General features: G+C 34.7%; 2 protein-coding genes across 5 annotated transcripts in view; one reads left to right on the forward strand and one right to left on the reverse strand.

Annotated features, from left to right (window-relative positions):
* The window catches only part of LOC129779273 (bumetanide-sensitive sodium-(potassium)-chloride cotransporter-like), a 359165-nt gene that overhangs the window by 133472 nt on the left and 206764 nt on the right, over positions 1–18929 (forward strand). The gene's annotated exons all lie outside the window — the stretch shown is intronic.
* LOC129779248 (cadherin-86C) overlaps positions 1–18929 on the reverse strand; it is a 468683-nt gene that overhangs the window by 28518 nt on the left and 421236 nt on the right. For 3 of the 4 annotated variants that reach the window (XM_055786651.1, XM_055786636.1, XM_055786659.1), the window contains exons 5-6: positions 13723–13806; positions 13520–13645 (exon numbers count right to left, since the gene is read on the reverse strand). In XM_055786651.1, coding sequence (XP_055642626.1) covers positions 13520–13645; positions 13723–13806 — 210 coding nt within the window. Of the gene's footprint in view, positions 1–13519; positions 13646–13722; positions 13807–14414; positions 15726–18929 lie in introns of those variants that run through there. The other variant, XM_055786644.1, reaches the window with a different exon arrangement.

The raw sequence follows: 18929 nt of genomic DNA on the forward strand, positions 1-18929 counted from the left end.
GATGCTCCGGCACCAATCCGTTCGGCCTAGTTACCCTTGCGGAGCAATCAGTGAATGCGGCCAACAGGGAACTGGAGATCTGCACGGTTCGAGTGAGACTTTGCCTTTCCCTTAACTTGTCCTCCTTTGTTACGTCCACGATGCCGATGCCGTACAACCACACGGGTTTACGGTTTGAAAGAAAATAAGATATTTTTTTGGGGTCCAAGTGTTTTATACTCTAGCGCAATTTAAGAATTGGTGAAAATCAATAAGCTCAGAACAACTGCCAAATTCACATACTCATCATATCCTGGCAAACAAATTATGAAAAAATCAATTTGTGTTTTATTATTATTTTGGATAATGTTTTAGAAAGCATTGAACTGTATTTCCTAAACTCTTTTTTGGAAGGTTTAATGGCCCTGAAAAGCGCCTTGTTTTATGGAATGGTTCCAATTTAGAAAACTTAGTACTCGTGGTTTTGAAAAAAACCATTTCGAACGCCCTCGATGCCGCCTTGTTCTGGATTTGCCACCAAAGCAGTTTGTATAAAGAACAAACTTTTTTCTTCTGCTACCTGATGCCGTTTTGCGATTGCGTTTGCCACTCGCCACTCGCTGCAACTGCCTGTTGTCTTGATGTCCACCGAACCGAATGTGTTCTGTTCCGAATGCGGGTTTTCTTATCGTCGCGAGCAGCTTTGCCAGCTAACTCGATCACTTCGGCGGCCGAAACTATATAACGCCGGCTAGGTGGACTGGTGCACTGGTACTAACGCGCTCGGCCTAGCTACCCTTGCGGGGAACTCCAGATCAACACGGTTCGAGCGGGATTTTGCCTTTCCCTTCACTTTTCCTCCTTTACCATGTCCAGACATGGCTGCTTGGGTTGGTTTGTTGATGTGTTGTGATGCGAACCGATGTGGTGTACGGTTTGAATGAGAATGATCGTTACGGAAGGAAGGAAGGTATTGTATTATAGAGACTTTAAACTTTTGCAGTTCATTCGTCTCTAGCCTTGAGAAAGGCCCTTTGAAAACTCTACTCTACTCTACTCCAGCGCTACCACCTCCGCCCTCTTGCCTTGAGAAAGGTACTCGATCCATCGCCGTCCAGCTCGTCCAGCAACGATGTTGTCCAGTCGGTGTCCACACAAAGAATGATCGTTACGGCAGTGGAGCGGGGATTTTTAAGCTGACTGGCTGGCTCGAGAATTACGCATGTGTGAGACTGCGACCAATGTTTCGTTCATTTTTTCTTTTTCCTTTCCAATCGTGCTTCATTCTATTTCGCTGCTTCTCTGGTTGCCCGTTTTGGTCGGTACGATATGAAGAGCACAAAATGGACCAATCAAAAATGGGCACATAGTGCATTTTGACAATGCTTGATATTTGACAATTATTCAATTATTTATCTCAAGAAAAATGAAATGTTATTCTTTATGATAGATGCGTAGATATATTTCCTATCAATTGATGCAAAAACCTTTGCGATCTATTGAGAAATGCTCGAGTTATAAGCGTTCCAAATCTTGCATTTTTTCCTACTTGTTCAGTGCCTAGATTTCCATTTCACCCCCTATATCTTCCGGTTAGACGTAGTCCTACGTCAAAAATGAAGTGTAAAGCCTTAAATTGTGAGCGAAGGACGGATACTCATCCTGAGTATAAATTTTATCGGTTCCCTCAAGACAAAAATATTCAGAAAGAATGGATTCGATTTTGCGTGAACAGTGAATTAGAAGTTCCATTCTTTGAAATCAAATCAAGCACAAGAATATGTAGCGTAAGTATTAAAAACTAATTCTAAAACATATCCTAATACTAGTATATATACAGGCTCATTTTGTTGATGGGAAATACAATGAAAATGGAGTTACGAAAATTCCGACCTTAGCTGCATCCGCGAATGAGGAATGGGAAGAGATACAAAGTATTGAGAACAATTATGATTTGGTTGACGTATATGAAGGAGATAAACAACTACAGGAAGAAATATTTCGTTTGAAACATCAAATTTCCAAGCTGAAAAGGTAGTGTGTCAAAAAATATGTTATTTTCTAATATTTTATATTGATGTAACCGTTAATAGAATTGTAAAACAATGGAAGAAAAAATGCGGATATCTGACCTCGAGAATTCGTGGAAAACAACCCTTGAAGAAGCTTTTCAGAGAAGATCAAATTAAGCTATTAACAGGAGAGGTTAAAAAAGTGAAACGTTGGTCCAATGAAACGATTACGGAAAATTTACAAATTCGGTTTGCATGTCAAGGTGGATACGACAAGCTTATTCAAAAAGGCTTCCCGTTCCCATCCACGAGGACTCTACTACGCCAAATTGAAGGAGTTCGTTTCAGTCCTGGTATGTAATTATAATCATATGTCTCATCGCATGTTAATATATGAAATCATATTTTGTAGGTATTCTTGAAGATATATTCGAGCTGCTACAACATAAAGTCTCCACAATGTCGGTTGAAGAAAAGGACTGCGGATTGGTTCTAGACGAAATGAGCATAGACGAGGCAAATGAGTTTTGCCAAAATACGAAGCAGTTTGTTGGAACAACAACGCTTCCTATGTCCCAAACTTTAGCCTGTAAAGCTTTGGTATTCATGCTAGTTGGAATCGCAGCGCGCTGGAAACAGGTGGTTGCTTTCGAGTACACCGGCAACTCTATACAAAAAGAGTTTTTGAAGAATGCTGTATTGTCTGCAGTTTCAAGAGCAGAGGGAATCAGTTTGCGTGTCCATTTTATAACAACAGATTCCGGGTCCGAAAACCAGCGCATGTGGAAGGATTTGGGGATCGATATTCGTCGCAAAAATGAGACATTAAATGCTGCGATACCTCATCCAAACGCTGAGAACAGAATGCTAGAGATCATACCCGATCCCGTACACGTATTTAAAAATACAGTACATGGCTGGTTGAACAATGTCTACCTGAAAGTTCCGGATTGGTATGTTCGTGAAAAAAAGCTAACATCCAATATTGTTCATCGAGACCATTTAACCACAATCGTGAACTCCGAAATAAACAACACGTTGCGGCTTTGTCACAGACTAACGGCCTCGGATGTGTGCTTTGACAACAGAATATATTCAATAGATAAAATGAAAGTATGCAACGCAACAAAATATTGCAACAGGACGGTGGCTGCAGCATTGAAGTTTCATGCGGAAATACGAGAATTACCGGAGCTTCTTACTACCGCATGCTTCATAGAAGACTTTGCTCGATGGTTCGAGCTTATCAATAATAGGGCAGAAGAAAAAGTATTTTGTTTGAATGATCCTATGAAATATGACGAGGATATCGCTCATCTGAAGACCATGGTGCGGTTAATGTATGATCTCCAAGTAGGACACGGACATTGGAAACCATGGCAAACAAGTGTAATCGTTTGCACGAATGCAATTGTGAGGTTGACAGATCGGCTTTTGCATGAAGGACACCCACAAATATTTACATCGCGGTTCGTCCAAGATTGTCTGGAGAGTCTTTTCTCATTGATTCGTGCAAAGCAACGACGCCCAACTCCATTGCAATTCAGCAATAACTTGAAAATTGTGACTCTTTCGCAATACATGACCGTAGTACCGAATGCTTCGTATACAGCCGATACACAACAACATCTTATTGGATTGATAGATTTGCTATCAAAGCGGCGTGAAGAATGTTCAGCCCAGAAATTGATGGACAATGAAGCAGCATCGACATCATATCGAATTTCAGCTTCATCTAATTCTAGTGATAATGTGGATGATATGAATATTGAATTCGACTATGAGTACACCGTCGATGAAGCGAAAACTTTTCTCGACAGAACAGAACAAAATTCGTTGTTCTATATAGCTGGTTTCATCATCAAAAAAATTATTCAGCGGGAAAGAACATGTCAGCAGTGTAACAAGAGATTGGTAGTCAGCAAAACACAACCTAGATTGTATCAACCGTCTCTTTTTTCATATTTGCGAGCTACAGCTTCTAACTCTCCCATCTGCATAGTGAATGATGAGACTTTTAATTTCTTCTTAGCAATGGAAATTCTATTCCGAAATATGAAATCGCATTTGGAACCTAACGAAGCTGATTTGCCGAAGAAAATGGCAGGAGAAATGTATGTTTTGCCATCCACTTTATTCCATTGTGAAAAAACAAGGAATGACATTATAAAAAAATTTATATCTTTTCGTTTAAAAAGCGGAGAAAACAAAAAAACAAGGAAACGAAAATTTGATAGCAGGAGCATGGCATGGTAGAAATAAAATATATTAGTATCAGAAACCAAATAGATTATTATTAAACTAAACTTATGTCCATTTCCATTTTAGTGTTGTCCGAAAACTCATTTTTTCCACTTTTTCCCAAAAATGACTTTTTCAAAAAATCATAACTTTTGAACCTCTGAACCGATTCAGATGATCAATAAATCTAATTGAAGCCAATGAGGTAGATTTTTAATAGAAAAAATATTGAAAAAAGTATTGAACTTGGAAAGAGGGTTCTAGAGAGGTGTTTTTTTCGTTTTAGAGTCATTATTTTGTAAATTTAACATGTTTTAAGTCTTCGTTCAATATTCTTATGTGACTAGACTAGACCTATGCGACTAGAATCCTATCTTTCCGGTAAGTGTGATATTTTTTCAAAAAAGATTGGCTTATTGGCTTCAATTTAATATGTCGATCATCTCAATCAGTTCAGTAGTTCAAATGTAATAAATTTTTGCAAAAAATTATTTTTGGATAAGAGTGGAAAAATGATTTTACGGACGACCGGTTAACTTTGAAAAGTCACTCAAAAACACAAAAAAGCCTATCTGATATCGAGATATGTTATGTAATAAATCCTCAGCTTTCAAGAAAAAACATAAAATATAAAAACATAAAAACAAAAAACATAAAAATAACAAAAAACAACTACAATCAATAGTTACGAAAACAAAATTCGATTTCTTGGCAAGCCTAATATTTTTCCAAAAAAGATTAATTGGCTTCAATTTGATATATCGATCATCTAAATCGGTTCAGTGATTCAAAAGTTATGAATTTTTAAAAAAGGCACTTTTAGGAAAAAGTTGAAAAAAATGATTTTTCGGACCACCCTAAAATAAGAAAAGGTCACCCTAACGAAAAAATAAAAAATACGGGTCTAATATTTTGCAATAAAGAAAGAAACTACCACTTTTCATGGAAATCTGAGGAGCACTATATCGGTTTGACATGAAATGGATGTATATATATATATATATATATATATATATATATATATATATATATATATATATATATATATATATATATATATATATATATATAAATTTTTCAATTCAATCAAAATATAGTAACAAAATAATTAGGTAAAACGTGTATACAATTCCTTTACATTTCCTCTAAACTAAGTATCGTAATATCAATTAAATTCATTTTTTTTTCTAAATTCAATACAAACCCAACGTAATTTATTTTTATTGGCAACACTGGAAAAATCGACTTTGTTTACAAAATTTATCGAAATCGACCAATCAGAAATCAGAACGACTGACAGAAAGGGCCTGGCCGGGTAAGGGAGTAAAAAGTGCCCCCAAACCAAATCACTAGCTGTATGGCAAATATAGTAAAGGATATTAAATAAGAAATTTTGGTGGTTTATTTGAACCCCTATGTGGTTTGACGTAGGATCTATAGTGAAAAACGTACTTTTCGTTAATTTCACGCCATCCTCAAAAGATCCGAGATAAAAATTTGAAAAAAATACTGAATGTGCATCTTACTACGATGTATCAAAAAAAATTATCAAAAAAAAATTTCATCAAAAATTTTAGTACTAAAAAAAATAATGAAATCTTGAAAATTTTTTTTTTGGGATTTAGAGATTCAGTACTACTCTAATTCATATTTTAATGTGTTTCTACGGCTTTTCTAGATATGTGTGATTTTTTTCAGATTTTTTTTCAGTGTTGCGCGGTATCAAAAAATTTTTTTTTTATGTTTCCAAAGAGTGGTTAGGTAAGGGAGTAAAAAGTGCCCCCAAACCAAATCACTAGCTGTATGGCAAATATTGTAAAGGATATTAAATAAGAAATTTTGGCGGTTTATTTGAACCCCTATGTGGTTTGACGTAGGATCTATAGTGACAAACGTACTTTTTCGTTTATTTCACGCCATCCTCAATAGATCTGAGATAAAAATTTGAAAAAAATACTGAATGTACATCCTACCATGGTGTATCAAGAAAAATTATCAAAAAAAATTTCATCAAAAATTTTTGTACTAAAAAAATATTAAAATTTTGAAAATTTTTTTTTTGGATTTAGAGATTCAGTACTACTCTAATTCATATTCAAATGTACTCTTACGGCTTTTCTAGATTTATAAATATCTTCAAACTGTTTTTTTTTTCAAATATCTAATACTAAAAATAAAATGAAAAAAAATACACAGTACAAAAAAATGTTATAGATTTTCTGGCATTTCGAAATTTTGAAAAAAAAAATATAACTTTGAGACCCACTCCTGCTCAAATTTTTATTTAAATGCGTTCGTATGTGTCTTTTTTCTACATGTGGCGTAATTTTTCCTGAATTTTTAAGAGCATTGTGTGACACAAAATAATTTTCTTCATCGTCTGCATTATTATTTTTATTTTTTTGAAATCGATTATTTTATTGTATTCGTGGTTTTCAATTGAAAGATTAAAATAAAAAAACAAATCGAATTTGTGGTCTCAAAGTTATATTTTTTTTCAAAATTTCGAAATGCCAGAAAATCTATAACATTTTTTTGTACTGTGTATTTTTCTTTTTTATTATTTTATTTTTATTATTAGATATTTAAAAAAAAACAGCTTGACGATATTTATCAATCTAGAAAAGCCGTAAGAGCACATTTAAATATGAATTAGAGTAGTATTGAATCTCTAAATCCCAAAAAAAAATTTTCAAATTTTCATAATTTTTTTTTAATACTAAAATTTTTGATGAATTATTTTTTTGATAATTTTTCTTGATACACCGTGGTAAGATGCACATTCAGTATTTTTTTCAAATTTTTATCTCGGATCTATTGAGGATGGCGTGAAATGCACGAAAAAGTACGTTTGTCACTATAGATCCTACGTCAAACCACATAGGGGTTCAAATAAACCGCCAAAATTTCTTATTTAATATCCTTTACAATATTTGCCATACAGCTAGTGATTTGGTTTGGGGGCACTTTTTACTCCCTTACCTAACCACTCTTTGGAAACATAAAAAAAAAATTTTTTGATACCGCGCAACACTGAAAAAAATCTGAAAAAAATCACACATATCTAGAAAAGCCGTAGAAACACATTAAAATATGAATTAGAGTAGTACTGAATCTCTAAATCCCAAAAAAAAAATTTTCAAGATTTCATTATTTTTTTTAGTACTAAAATTTTTGATGAAATTTTTTTTTGATAATTTTTTTTGATACATCGTAGTAAGATGCACATTCAGTATTTTTTTCAAATTTTTATCTCGGATCTTTTGAGGATGGCGTGAAATTAACGAAAAGTACGTTTTTCACTATAGATCCTACGTCAAACCAGATAGGGGTTCAAATAAACCGCCAAAATTTCTTATTTAATATCCTTTACAATATTTGCCATACGGCTAGTGATTTGGTTTGGGGGCACTTTTTACTTCCTTACCCGGCCAGGCCCTTTGGTCCGTATCTGACAGAAATTTGGTCCGTAAAAGACCCCCTATTGTCTGATCTTATCTTAGAAGAAACCGACTGTGCGCCGCAGGAATGCCAGGTGATTTTTCTTAAATGTCTTCACATGGTACGAGAAAATGTCTCCAAATGTATTCACCATGATATCGGAGAAAGTTCTTCACATAAAAACGGAACTGTGATAACTCTATTTGTTTATTCCAGCTTTGAGATTTTGGTTGTAACTCAAACCATATCCAAAAACTAATTGTTGAAAAGGTATGTAACCGGAAAACCTTCGATTTGTGAAGTTATCGTTTGAAAGATCTAGATTAATCTATTGTATAGTATAGGCCCAAAATAATATGAATATAATGTCACAATCATTCGAATTTTCGAGCGTAAATTAACTAATGTCTTCTAAAGACAATAAGGGCCCTATTCCCGAATACACTACACGTGAAAACAATGTGGAGTGAGTACAACCTTATTCCGGATTGCACGCCACTGTAAACATTTGGTTGAATTCATTATGAATACACCAAGTTCATCCACCGATGTTATTCTGGTTTACACTTCACGCTCTCGCTTGTGTAAACAGAGCGATTCCCCGTGCACATCACAATCATACACTCTCCCAAAAAATTAGTATATATGACGAGTTTTTTGGTAAATATTACCAATGATTAATAATTTTTGAATCTACTTGAAACTATTTGTCAAGTGCATTTTGGTTGAAAAAAAATTCTTACAGCTTTTTTTCCCCATGCTGTCAAACGTTTCTCATATAAAAAGAGCAAACGTTTTCATCACTCGGGCTTTGTTTATTAACCTTTTGTGACCGAAATAGAATTGAAATAAAGGTTGTAATTTGGGTAATTCGTATTTTTAGAAAGGAAAAAGTTCAAATAATACAACTCTAGTGTTCGAAATAATTAAAACCCAACATTTGGCGAGAAGTAAAATTGAATTACTATTAAGTTTAGAGGAGTTTTGAAGTCAATAAGACTGAAATTTTTGAAAATACCAAAACTAATTTCTGCAAATCTATCGAATTGTCAGTTGTGCTTTCATGATTTCAAACGCTCGCATTAATTGATGAAAAAATGTAGTTCTTTCATTTAATTTAATTAGATTATTTTTGTCTTTCATAACGATACTTCCTCTATGTGGTTTATTTTAAGAAAAGAAACCTTTTTTCCTTCCTGATTATTGATATTTCAATTGGTTTCTTTTTGACTACCAATTTTATTCTATTCGCATGATCCAGATTCGTACATATTACGCGATAAGAATGGTAAACAAATGCTAAATCGGCCAGTATAACCCAGTAGAAGCAGTCGGGTCAACGTTGATTTAACATACACCCTAAACATGTTATGTTTACCCAACCTTAATGCATATATTGTATTTAATTTATTCATCTTTTGTATGCATATTTGTTCATTTATTGAACCAACTAACTTTTTTAAATTATTCATTGAACTATCTAAACTATAGACATCTGATCCTGCATCGATTGGGTCTGATCCACGGCTACAAATTAGGAAAAAATACACAATCATTACCACAAATAGCTACGCCAGACTACTCAATTTTCACCATTATCCTCTCCCAGGACCAGCGTGTAATTACTTCTCAGCCAAACACAATCGGGAAATATCACGAAGCTGACGAAGCCCTGGCGGCATTAGGTGAGGCTTGCTTTATGCCCCGTTGCAATATTGACTTGACGCGCAGCCTCAGTGGATACGGAACCTCTGTCGTGACGAATCCGGACAACATCCAACTGATCGAACCACCGATCACAATCTGCAAAGCGTTTATGACGTTGTCCTTGACCAAATCCAATAGCATAAAGATGAATCTAGGACTCGACAGGGTTCGTTTTTGTGTTTCGAAGTACCCAGATTCCTTATTATTGAAGTAATGTCTTCAAATTCTCCCGCAGCAGACGAGAACGAATCATTGCTATCCAATATGTATCAATATTAATTAAAGAACATAAATTGAATTGATTTTCAAGAACATTACTTACCTGTCCCCAATTCGGGTTAATACGACCTTCTTCTATGAAGAAATCAATATCGGGAAGTAGTGCCGTTCAACTCAATTATCAACTCGGTAATTAGACTAATAATGTTATATTTACATTTTCTTCGCGGTTGCCAGTAATGACAATCGTAAAAGTTACTAACACCGCGAAGTAAAATGAATCAATCGTTGGTAGGGATGTGTATTGCATCGGACATTCATTTTACAAACGATTGGTAATATTTACAGAAAATATGTACATTCTACTAATGTTTGAATTACAAAAGATTCGGAAGCTTTTTTTAGTAATCCATTTTCTGGGTGTATCGTCACAACTCGAGGATAAACAAAACAAAATACAACTGACGTTTCTCTTAGAAACGACATTGGAAATGAACACGCGGTCATTTTGGTATCCACTCCACTTAATACACGAAGTTCATTTTTACACTTCACGAAACGGGAATAAGTACAACAAAGTGAAGTGAGATGTAAGCGTAGTGGGAACGTAAGTGTACGTGGATACGGGAATAAGGCCCTAAGTATTCAGACCGCTTCGTTCGCTGAGACTAAAACCCTACTTTATTTTGGTGATATTTTCGGCCAATAGTTAGAATTTCGTGGAAATAATATCTTTTGAAAATCCACGTACGCTCTCATACTGAAATGTCTTCACATATTACATAATGTCTTCAATATGTTTTCACAAAATCAAATGTCTTCAAAATGAAGCCATGTCTTCAAACCTGGCATCTCTGGTGCGCCGCAATGTGGAAGAGAGACGAAATGGCTGGAAAAGATTGCCTGAATAATTTTCAACTACGATGAGAATTTGAAATTTTCATTAATTTGTTTTTTTTACTTGACCACATGGTATTTGTTACCAGTTTTTGTTTTGATTTAATTAATTAATTCTCAATGAAGGAAACTTCTAATGGAAAAAACGCTCATTATTTGCTCAAAAAGAACAAGCCAACATACCCCTGTGTGAGGTTAGTTGGACAATTCATTCTGAAATATAAAAGCGTTAAATAAAAGAAAAATGTCAAATAAATGATTCTCTGATCATTTCTCATTGAAAGGGTAAAAGGTAAGCTTCATTTTGGTACATAATATTTCAACGCAAAACTTCGTACTACAGAGTTATAGCCAAATTTATTCAAAAAAGACCAACTAGTTCCGCCCTACCATACTACTCCCAAATACTTCTTTAGCCTTTAATTTAATATATTTGGTATGGCAATATAAGATAATATGAGCAAGCAGGAAACAAGATACACATTGCAAATAAGCTCGCAATAAAACTTTTCGCGTACTTTGCTACATACACAGCCTAAACTGAAAATATATATATATTCGGTTTATGTTCTCCTTTTTACTCTTAGAAAACACTTTCCAACTTAATTTTATAATGATGTGTAATATTATCACGCTTTCATGCAACAGTACTACTAGCTGTATGGATAGTGTGGTAGTGTGAAACAGCCTGGCATTCCAGCCGACCTTGGTTCGATCCCTATTGACGTCGTATGGACTTTTTTTCTGGTACAATCCCAAAAGAGATGAAAAAAGAAAGAGATGTCTGCTCCCATACATACAAACATTTTATATCTTTTAACACAGATGATTTTATTTGCTCATTTGACGCTTCAGGACACGAAAAAGCATTATTTCTGCCGAAGATGAAATGTGTTCTGCCGACGCTAGTTTGGGTGTACTTTTAAACTGAGGAGCCTGGGAAAATCGTCATTTCAGATACTAGAGGCGAATGAACTTGCCTCTATAGTATAAAAACTATGAGTTGAAGTTGTTAATTTATGAAAGCCGGGGGACGGATTACAAAAGCGGGTACGAATACAACGCAATTGTTGAATACAATTGAATATGAAAATTGTTTCATTCAGTCAATGATTTATTCAATACAAATAAACGATTACTAAGCCAACGGTTGTCCCACGTCAACCTTGCGGTTATATCACAGATATAACACATTCATTTTTTTTTAATCTGCAATTTCACAGAAAAAAAAGTTGTAAGATCTCTCAGAATTACACAATATTTGGTAAGACCGTTCCTTATGGTAAATAATAAGATAGGTATTTTTTAATTCGTTAATTAGGCATGATTTTTCAAAATTGTGATTTTTGTAAAGTATTATTAATCTGTAGAGCAATGAAAAGTTGTGGAAATATAAGCAGAAGTTTGACGCAGTCTTATAGTCAGTCCTAAGTTAGTCTTGAGGAGTTTGCTTCAACAAAGTTTTGACAATATTCATGAGCGCAGAGTGTTCGTTAGTTTAAGTCCCAAAAATCCCAACGACTTTCACATGGCGACCGTGACAGGGCACCACGGCGCAAAACAACCAAATGGAGACGTGAAGCGGTAAAGTATTGTTTTCACCTTTATGAGATTAAGGTTCCTAAAACTTTTAAGTCGATTTTTAATGCCTGTCATAGATCATAAAGGTCTATAACAAAATAGTTTCAGAGATTAAAAAGTGTGCCCATCGTCTTATTCTTTCAATTTTTTTTCCAATGTCTCATGAATACACAGATAATAACATATTCGTATCGTTGGAAATCAATTTTTTCTATACTGTTTTTGAGTTCCAGTCAAAAAACTAGAGAGGGTGAAAAATGAGAAACCAGAGAGACTCAGTTTTAATCGTAAAAATGAGATTTGCTTCAATGCTTTCTGAAGTCACTCAGTAATTGATGCGCCTTTTTTCGCTTTCAGTAGTTTTCGTAGGCGTTTCGGCATGTTCTCCACAAGGAATTTTATATGTTGCGGCGATAGATTTGCAAAGGTTATCTCGAGAGGGGAAGCATATGCACATAGGGTTGCCTTCCCCAAAAACCAAAACACCAAAGCAACAAAAATTGAATGTTATTACCAAATGCCAACACGAAACCTACCAAACGAGGGCCCCCTGATGATTGTTCGTAGATTTGACATCACTTTGCGTACTAGGCACTTTTAACCCATTTTAGGCCAAGCGTTCGAAAAATCGAACAGCAACTTTGATAATTTTTCATGGCTTTGGAAAGCTTCTATATGGTAAGGTTTTAGCATCAAATGATAGCTCAGTTTATTAGATATCACTTACCATCGATTTCATTTAATTTTGTATATCTTTATTGAACAATAAATTCGGTTTAAAGCAACTATGTGCGGAAAGTATAGGTTATGTACATAACCTAACAAAAAAAAACTTAATAAAATGTAAAAATATGTAACTTTTCTACTTTGATAAAAGAACACACATTGTGATGTAGGAAAAAAAACATTGGATTCAACCACTTACAGAACCAAAAATGTAGGTTTTGGCCAATGTTTTTGTTTTGGCGTTTTTTTTTTATTTTTTGTCATTTTCCAGGAAACGGAAGAACGGAAAAAAAATATTCTTGAAGATTGGGGTTTCTGTAACGCCAATAATCAAAATTACACCAATGGCTTTTGATAAAAAAATTATTATTAACAGCTTGGTCGTTAATGGGTTAATGTTACAACTGTCGACACAAATATTTTTGCAAGGTATTTTTTAAATGGATCATTGTTTTGAAATATAGAAAGTGCTTCTTTTCCAGTATTATGATTATTTTGAAGTGTTCGTTGCACTAAAGATTAGTGGGTACTTTGTTTTTCAAGATGATTGTACGTCAAAAATGCGGTCGTATCTCAACATATGATTTTTATTTGCCCTTAATCAAAGTAGGCAACATCTCGGACGTCACTCTTTGTATATTTTTTCTGAGTGTAAGATACAATAACCTTGAAAATGCAATTAAAAATTGAAAAAAATATGAAAAATAAAAACTCACATTGGCCAACACCGTCAGGTGGTACATCGCTTGCTTCTCGAAGTCCAGCGGACCCAGCAGAAAGATGGTCCCTTCCGTCATCTCCGGGGAGACAATTTTCTGCCGAATGGCAAACAGAGGCGAACCCTGAAATGCAAGAAAAGAAGAAAAAAGAACAAATAAAATTCCGTACAATTCGAACGGCGCCACCACGCGTCTCTTACCCAAAGCTCCAAATACACCGGTTTCTGTAGCAGGGGATTCTTGTTGGCCAACACGTAGTCCAGTTCGGTTCCCTTTTTGGCATCCTGCGGAATGAGGAACAGAAAAAAAAATACAGAAGAATAATGGCAGTTAGAGATTAGCATTTGAATCGGTAATTATTTATCGAGGGGCGCGCAGAATTAGCACTAATTGCTTGTTTGCCAGACGGAGGGCGCGCGCGCCTGCGTTCTCCGATTGTCGGCGGAAGATTTAATTAATGATGTGTTTGTTTTGAATTTCAATCAAGCCACGGCATTCGGGGTGAATGGGTGATAAACGAGCAAACGTTGGAGGCACAAACCCATTCAGACGTCAAAACGGGCGATTTATTCCCCGGTCCGGGTAGAGCCGAGGAGTTGAGCGGACTTTGTAGCACAGAATAGTTTACCAAAGCTGGTGCCAACTGGAGCACCAAATTCCTGCGACCGATCGGAAGCAAATTGCATTTTAGCTTGGCGAAAAACGATGACAGATGCCAAACCACAAACGCATGAAATATGCCTACGAGTGGTCCCCTAAACATCAACCCGAGGTCTTCGAGGGCCATGTAAGGAAGTTCAGGAAATCGCTCGTGGTTAATTTATTACGTAAACGACCGCATCGTCAATTTGCTTCCCCTTTCCCACTGCGAACTTCCCCGGGTGGAACTTACAATGCCAGTGACACACATTCCGGAGCGTTCGACCACGGGAGTTAATTTCTGAAACATCTACCTGGAGGAGAGAGGTTATGTGTGCGCGACAAGCTTCAGCACGAACTCGAGAAGAATGTTGTACACGTCCACGCTTCGGTGCGGTGCGGAGTGTGGCGAGTTACCTCACGGTTTGCCAACTCGTGACGTATTTGCCCCGGGATACTCGCCGTGGATGGGCATGGAGAGCTTTCTTGTTGTTGTTGGACCGCAACGAGTCCCGGGGCAATATGACGTGGGTTTGTGTGGCACTTCGGAAGACACATATAGTTTATGACCATAATGATCGTGGTACCCTGGAAGACACCACCGCCAGGGATGTTGTCTCGCTTCGTTGGACCCGTGATCTTGGGACTCTTCCAGTGGGTACGACCCTGCTCTAATTGAACATATGTCCGCTGACGGTGTAATAAATTTTTCCCGCCGGCGTGTGTGTTCCCTGGGCCCTGGCCGAAACATGCTCTTACAAAATTGGACATCAGGCCCGTCTTGTATATCGTCTAACGGAAGAAGCTATCGCGCACATCAATTGTGGCACAATTCACCTCCAAACAGGACAAGCTCGCCATTTTCAGATACGCTCCCTGCGCTCCCCATCCTACCCCTGCGGATGGGTGGTTATGAATTTCGCGTCACTTCCGCGTTCTGTGATCGGGAAACCGAACGCACGCAGTCTCCAAAGTAAATTATTCGCGATAACCATTTATCATAGCCCACTATGCGCGCGCTCGCGCCCGTCTTTATCTCTTCTTCCTAGTCTCCTTCGTCGTTTTTTTTTGCCGACCATGCAATGATCTTTCCCCATTTCCAGGTCGAGCTCGGTCGACTCGGCGTGAAGGGACTCTCGCGCGCTGGTGCCCTCGAGGCGATGATGGGCTTTGTTCTATTCATTACGGTTATTATTTATTTGCAATTGTCCGTGAGATATGTACACATCGGACCATTCGCCACGCCATGCCGCATTGGTGCAAGGGGACTACGAGTCGAACGGAGTACCGTTAGCTGCTGGGATCGTTGCGCGATCAGAGGATCTCTCGTGTGGCGGACCCCTGTTCTTTTGCAGATCTTGTCTCTCCAGGCAGATCGATGACGCTGGCTGACGTTGATGCATGAGTTGGTTGGCTGGATGGGATTGCGCACCCATCGCAATCGCAATCTGGATGATGGCCCTAATCCACTGGGAAAGTGAATGATCCGGAGGACGCGTTGACATGATTTCGCAATTTACGGATGCGCGCGATCACCATTTGCCGCGGTAAAAACAGCCGCCGTCACCACTCTTTGTTTTTGTGAGTGGTTCTTCCTCGATCGCCTCGATGCAGGGTTGCCAATAATATTATTTACTTTTTGACTTTTTGACTTTTTGACATTTTGACTTTTTGACTTTTTGACATTTTGACTTTTTGACTTTTTGACTTTTTGACTTTTTGACTTTTTGACATTTTGACTTTTTGACTTTTTGACTTTTTGACTTTTTGACTTTTTGACTTTTTGACTTTTTGACTTTTTGCCTTTTTGACTTTTTGATATTTTGACTTTTTGACTTTTTGACTTTTTGACTTTTCGACTTTTTGACTTTTTGACTTTTTGACTTTTTGACTTCTTGACTTTTTGACTTTTTGACGTTTTGAATTTTAGAATTTTAGACTTTTTGATTTTTTTGTTTTTTTTTTGACATTTTGACTTTTTGACTAGAAATCGACAAATGGCAAAACATGAGTATTTTTGATTCGAATGAAAGTTTGTATTCCGTTTTGGTTGGAGGAAATATGAGTTTTCTATAGCATTTGGGAATTTTTTGACTCAAGTGTAACATTTGGAAAGGTCGGATTGATTTTAGTAAGAGAAATCTTTGATAATTTATATCTGAAAAAAGTTTTAATTTTAATTTTAATTTTTTTCATATAAAATAGAAGTCATGTTGAATATTTAAAAAATGGGTACGAGATGGTAAAACTATTTTTGACGGAACATTGATTTTTTATGAATTTTCGAAACATGGAATTTTTTTTATGTTAACAATCTTTTTTAGCCACAAATTATGAATCCTGATGTAATTTAAAATAAAAAAGCTCAGTATCAATCTTCTTCTAAATGCAGTCATTCTCGAAATATTTGAAAATAACATTTCTAATTTATTGTTTTTTTTCAATTCATTTTGTTTTTAAATTCATATATGTATTTTAATTTTTTTTTATTTTTTCGTATAAAATAGAAGATATGTAGAAAAATTAAAAAAATAAGTACAAGATGATGAAACTATTTTCACGAACTTTGTAGAACATCGATTTTTTATGAATTTTTGAAACTTCGAATTTTTAGCTACAAATTATGAATCGTGATGTGATTTAAAATAAAAAAGCTCTGTATTATTCTTCTTCTAAATGCAGCCATTTTCGAGATATTTAAAAAAAATATTTCTAATTTACTGTCTTTTTTTTATAGTAAATAGGCTCTTTTAATATGTTTGTCGGTTATACCGACTTGTTGATGAAATTTCATGAATTTGCTTATAATTTTCAACAACTTTTCTAAATACATCATTATGGTAAAAATATACGTTTAGGAGTTACGTTGACTGCATTTTGAAGGAGATTGATAATGAGCTTTTTTATCTTAAGTCACACCAGGTTTCATAACTTTTGCTAAAAATGATTGTTGACATACAAAAATTCCAAGTTTCGAAAATTCATAAAAATTCGATGTTCTACAAAGTTCGTGAAAATAGTTTCACCATCTTGTACTTATTTTTTTAATTTTTCTACATGACTTCTATTTTATATGAAAAATTTTAAAAAGATATGGAAAAATATGTATTTTAGATATACAGGTAAACTTCGATATAACGTACATTTCACTTTCAAAATTGTACGTTGTATCGAATTGTACGTTATATCGAAGCATAACAAAGTACTCACAAACGTAGTCTATAATACATTATTGTGTTGCTGTTTTAGTAAAGTTAATGAATAACTTCAATCAGAAGACGAAGCCAGCCTTTCTCATGATGTTTCCCTTCGTACTGTTGATTAAAGCTTGATTCATTTAGAATCTGGAATCACAAAACCAACTGTATTTCGGGATTGATTGAAGGTACAAAACTTGTTTTAGCATCACAATACAGATAATTCATTGTTCTATCAGAAAAAAATATTTAACAAAATTTTCTTTCACACTTTGGAAATGTGTACGTTATATCGAGGTAAAATGTACGTTATATCGAGTGACGTTATATCGAGGGTACGTTATAACGAGGGTACGTTATATCGAAGTTTTCCTGTACCAAGTTAATTTTTTTTTGTAAATAAAAAAAAAATCTAATTTTTTTTCTCAGTGTATATTTTGTTTCACGTTTGGGCATTATAACTATAACTCTTTCTAAGACACTATTTCGATACAACTCATAGTTTTTAAGATAAAAAATAATCAAAGATTTCTCTTACTAAAATCGATACGCCCTTTTCAAAAGTTACACTTGCGTCAAAAAATTCCCAAATGCTGTGGAAAACTCATACTTCCTCCAACCCTAACGGATAACAAACATTCGCTCGAATCAAAAATACAAGTTTTCCAAATCGGCATTTTGACTTTTTGACTTTTTAACTTTTTGTTTGTTTTTGACTTTTTGATTTTTAGACTTTCTGGCTTTTTGACATTTTGACATTTTGTTTTTTTGACATTTTGGTTTTTTGGCTTCTTAACTTTCTGAATTATCGAATTTCTGATCTTTCAAATTTCTGAATTCCTTTCATTCTGACTTTCTAACTTTTTAAATTAATGAATTTGCTAGAATTATTCTGTAAAATTCGTTAAATTTGTTGAATTTGTGAAATTGTTGAATTCGCCAAACTTTTGCTGTGTTTGGAAAAATGTTCTGAGTACACTGAATTAGTTTGATTAATTTGCCGATATCTATCTGCTTCTCTGATTTTCTGATTTTCTGAATTACTGAATTTTTGAATTTGAATTTTTGAATTTTTAAATTTTAATTTTTGAATTTTAATTTTTGAATTTGAATTCTTTAATTTGAATTTTTGAATTTGAATTTGAATTTGAATTTTCGAATTTAAATTTTTGATTTTGAATTTTTGAATTTGAATTTTTTAAATTGAATTTTTGAATTTGAATTTTTGAATTTTCTGAATTTCTTGAATTCTTAGTTTCTGAATTTCGTTTTGAATTTGAATTTTTGAGCTTTAATTTTTGAATTTGAATTTTTAAATTTGAATATTTGACTTTGAGTTTTCGAATTTAAATTTTTGAATTTGAACTTTTGAATTTGATGTTTTGAATTTGAATTTTTGAACTTCAGTTTTTGAATTTAAACTTTCGATTTTGAATTTTTTTGTTTTTTCAAAATTTCAATATTTGAATTTAAATTTTTGAATTTGAATTTTAGAATTTAAATTTTTGTATTTGAACTTATGAATTTGATGTTTTGAATTTGAATTTTTGAACTTTAATTTTTTAATTTGA

The sequence above is a fragment of the Toxorhynchites rutilus genome, chromosome 1 (genome assembly GCF_029784135.1).
Source record: "Toxorhynchites rutilus septentrionalis strain SRP chromosome 1, ASM2978413v1, whole genome shotgun sequence".
Taxonomy (NCBI): domain Eukaryota; kingdom Metazoa; phylum Arthropoda; class Insecta; order Diptera; family Culicidae; genus Toxorhynchites; species Toxorhynchites rutilus.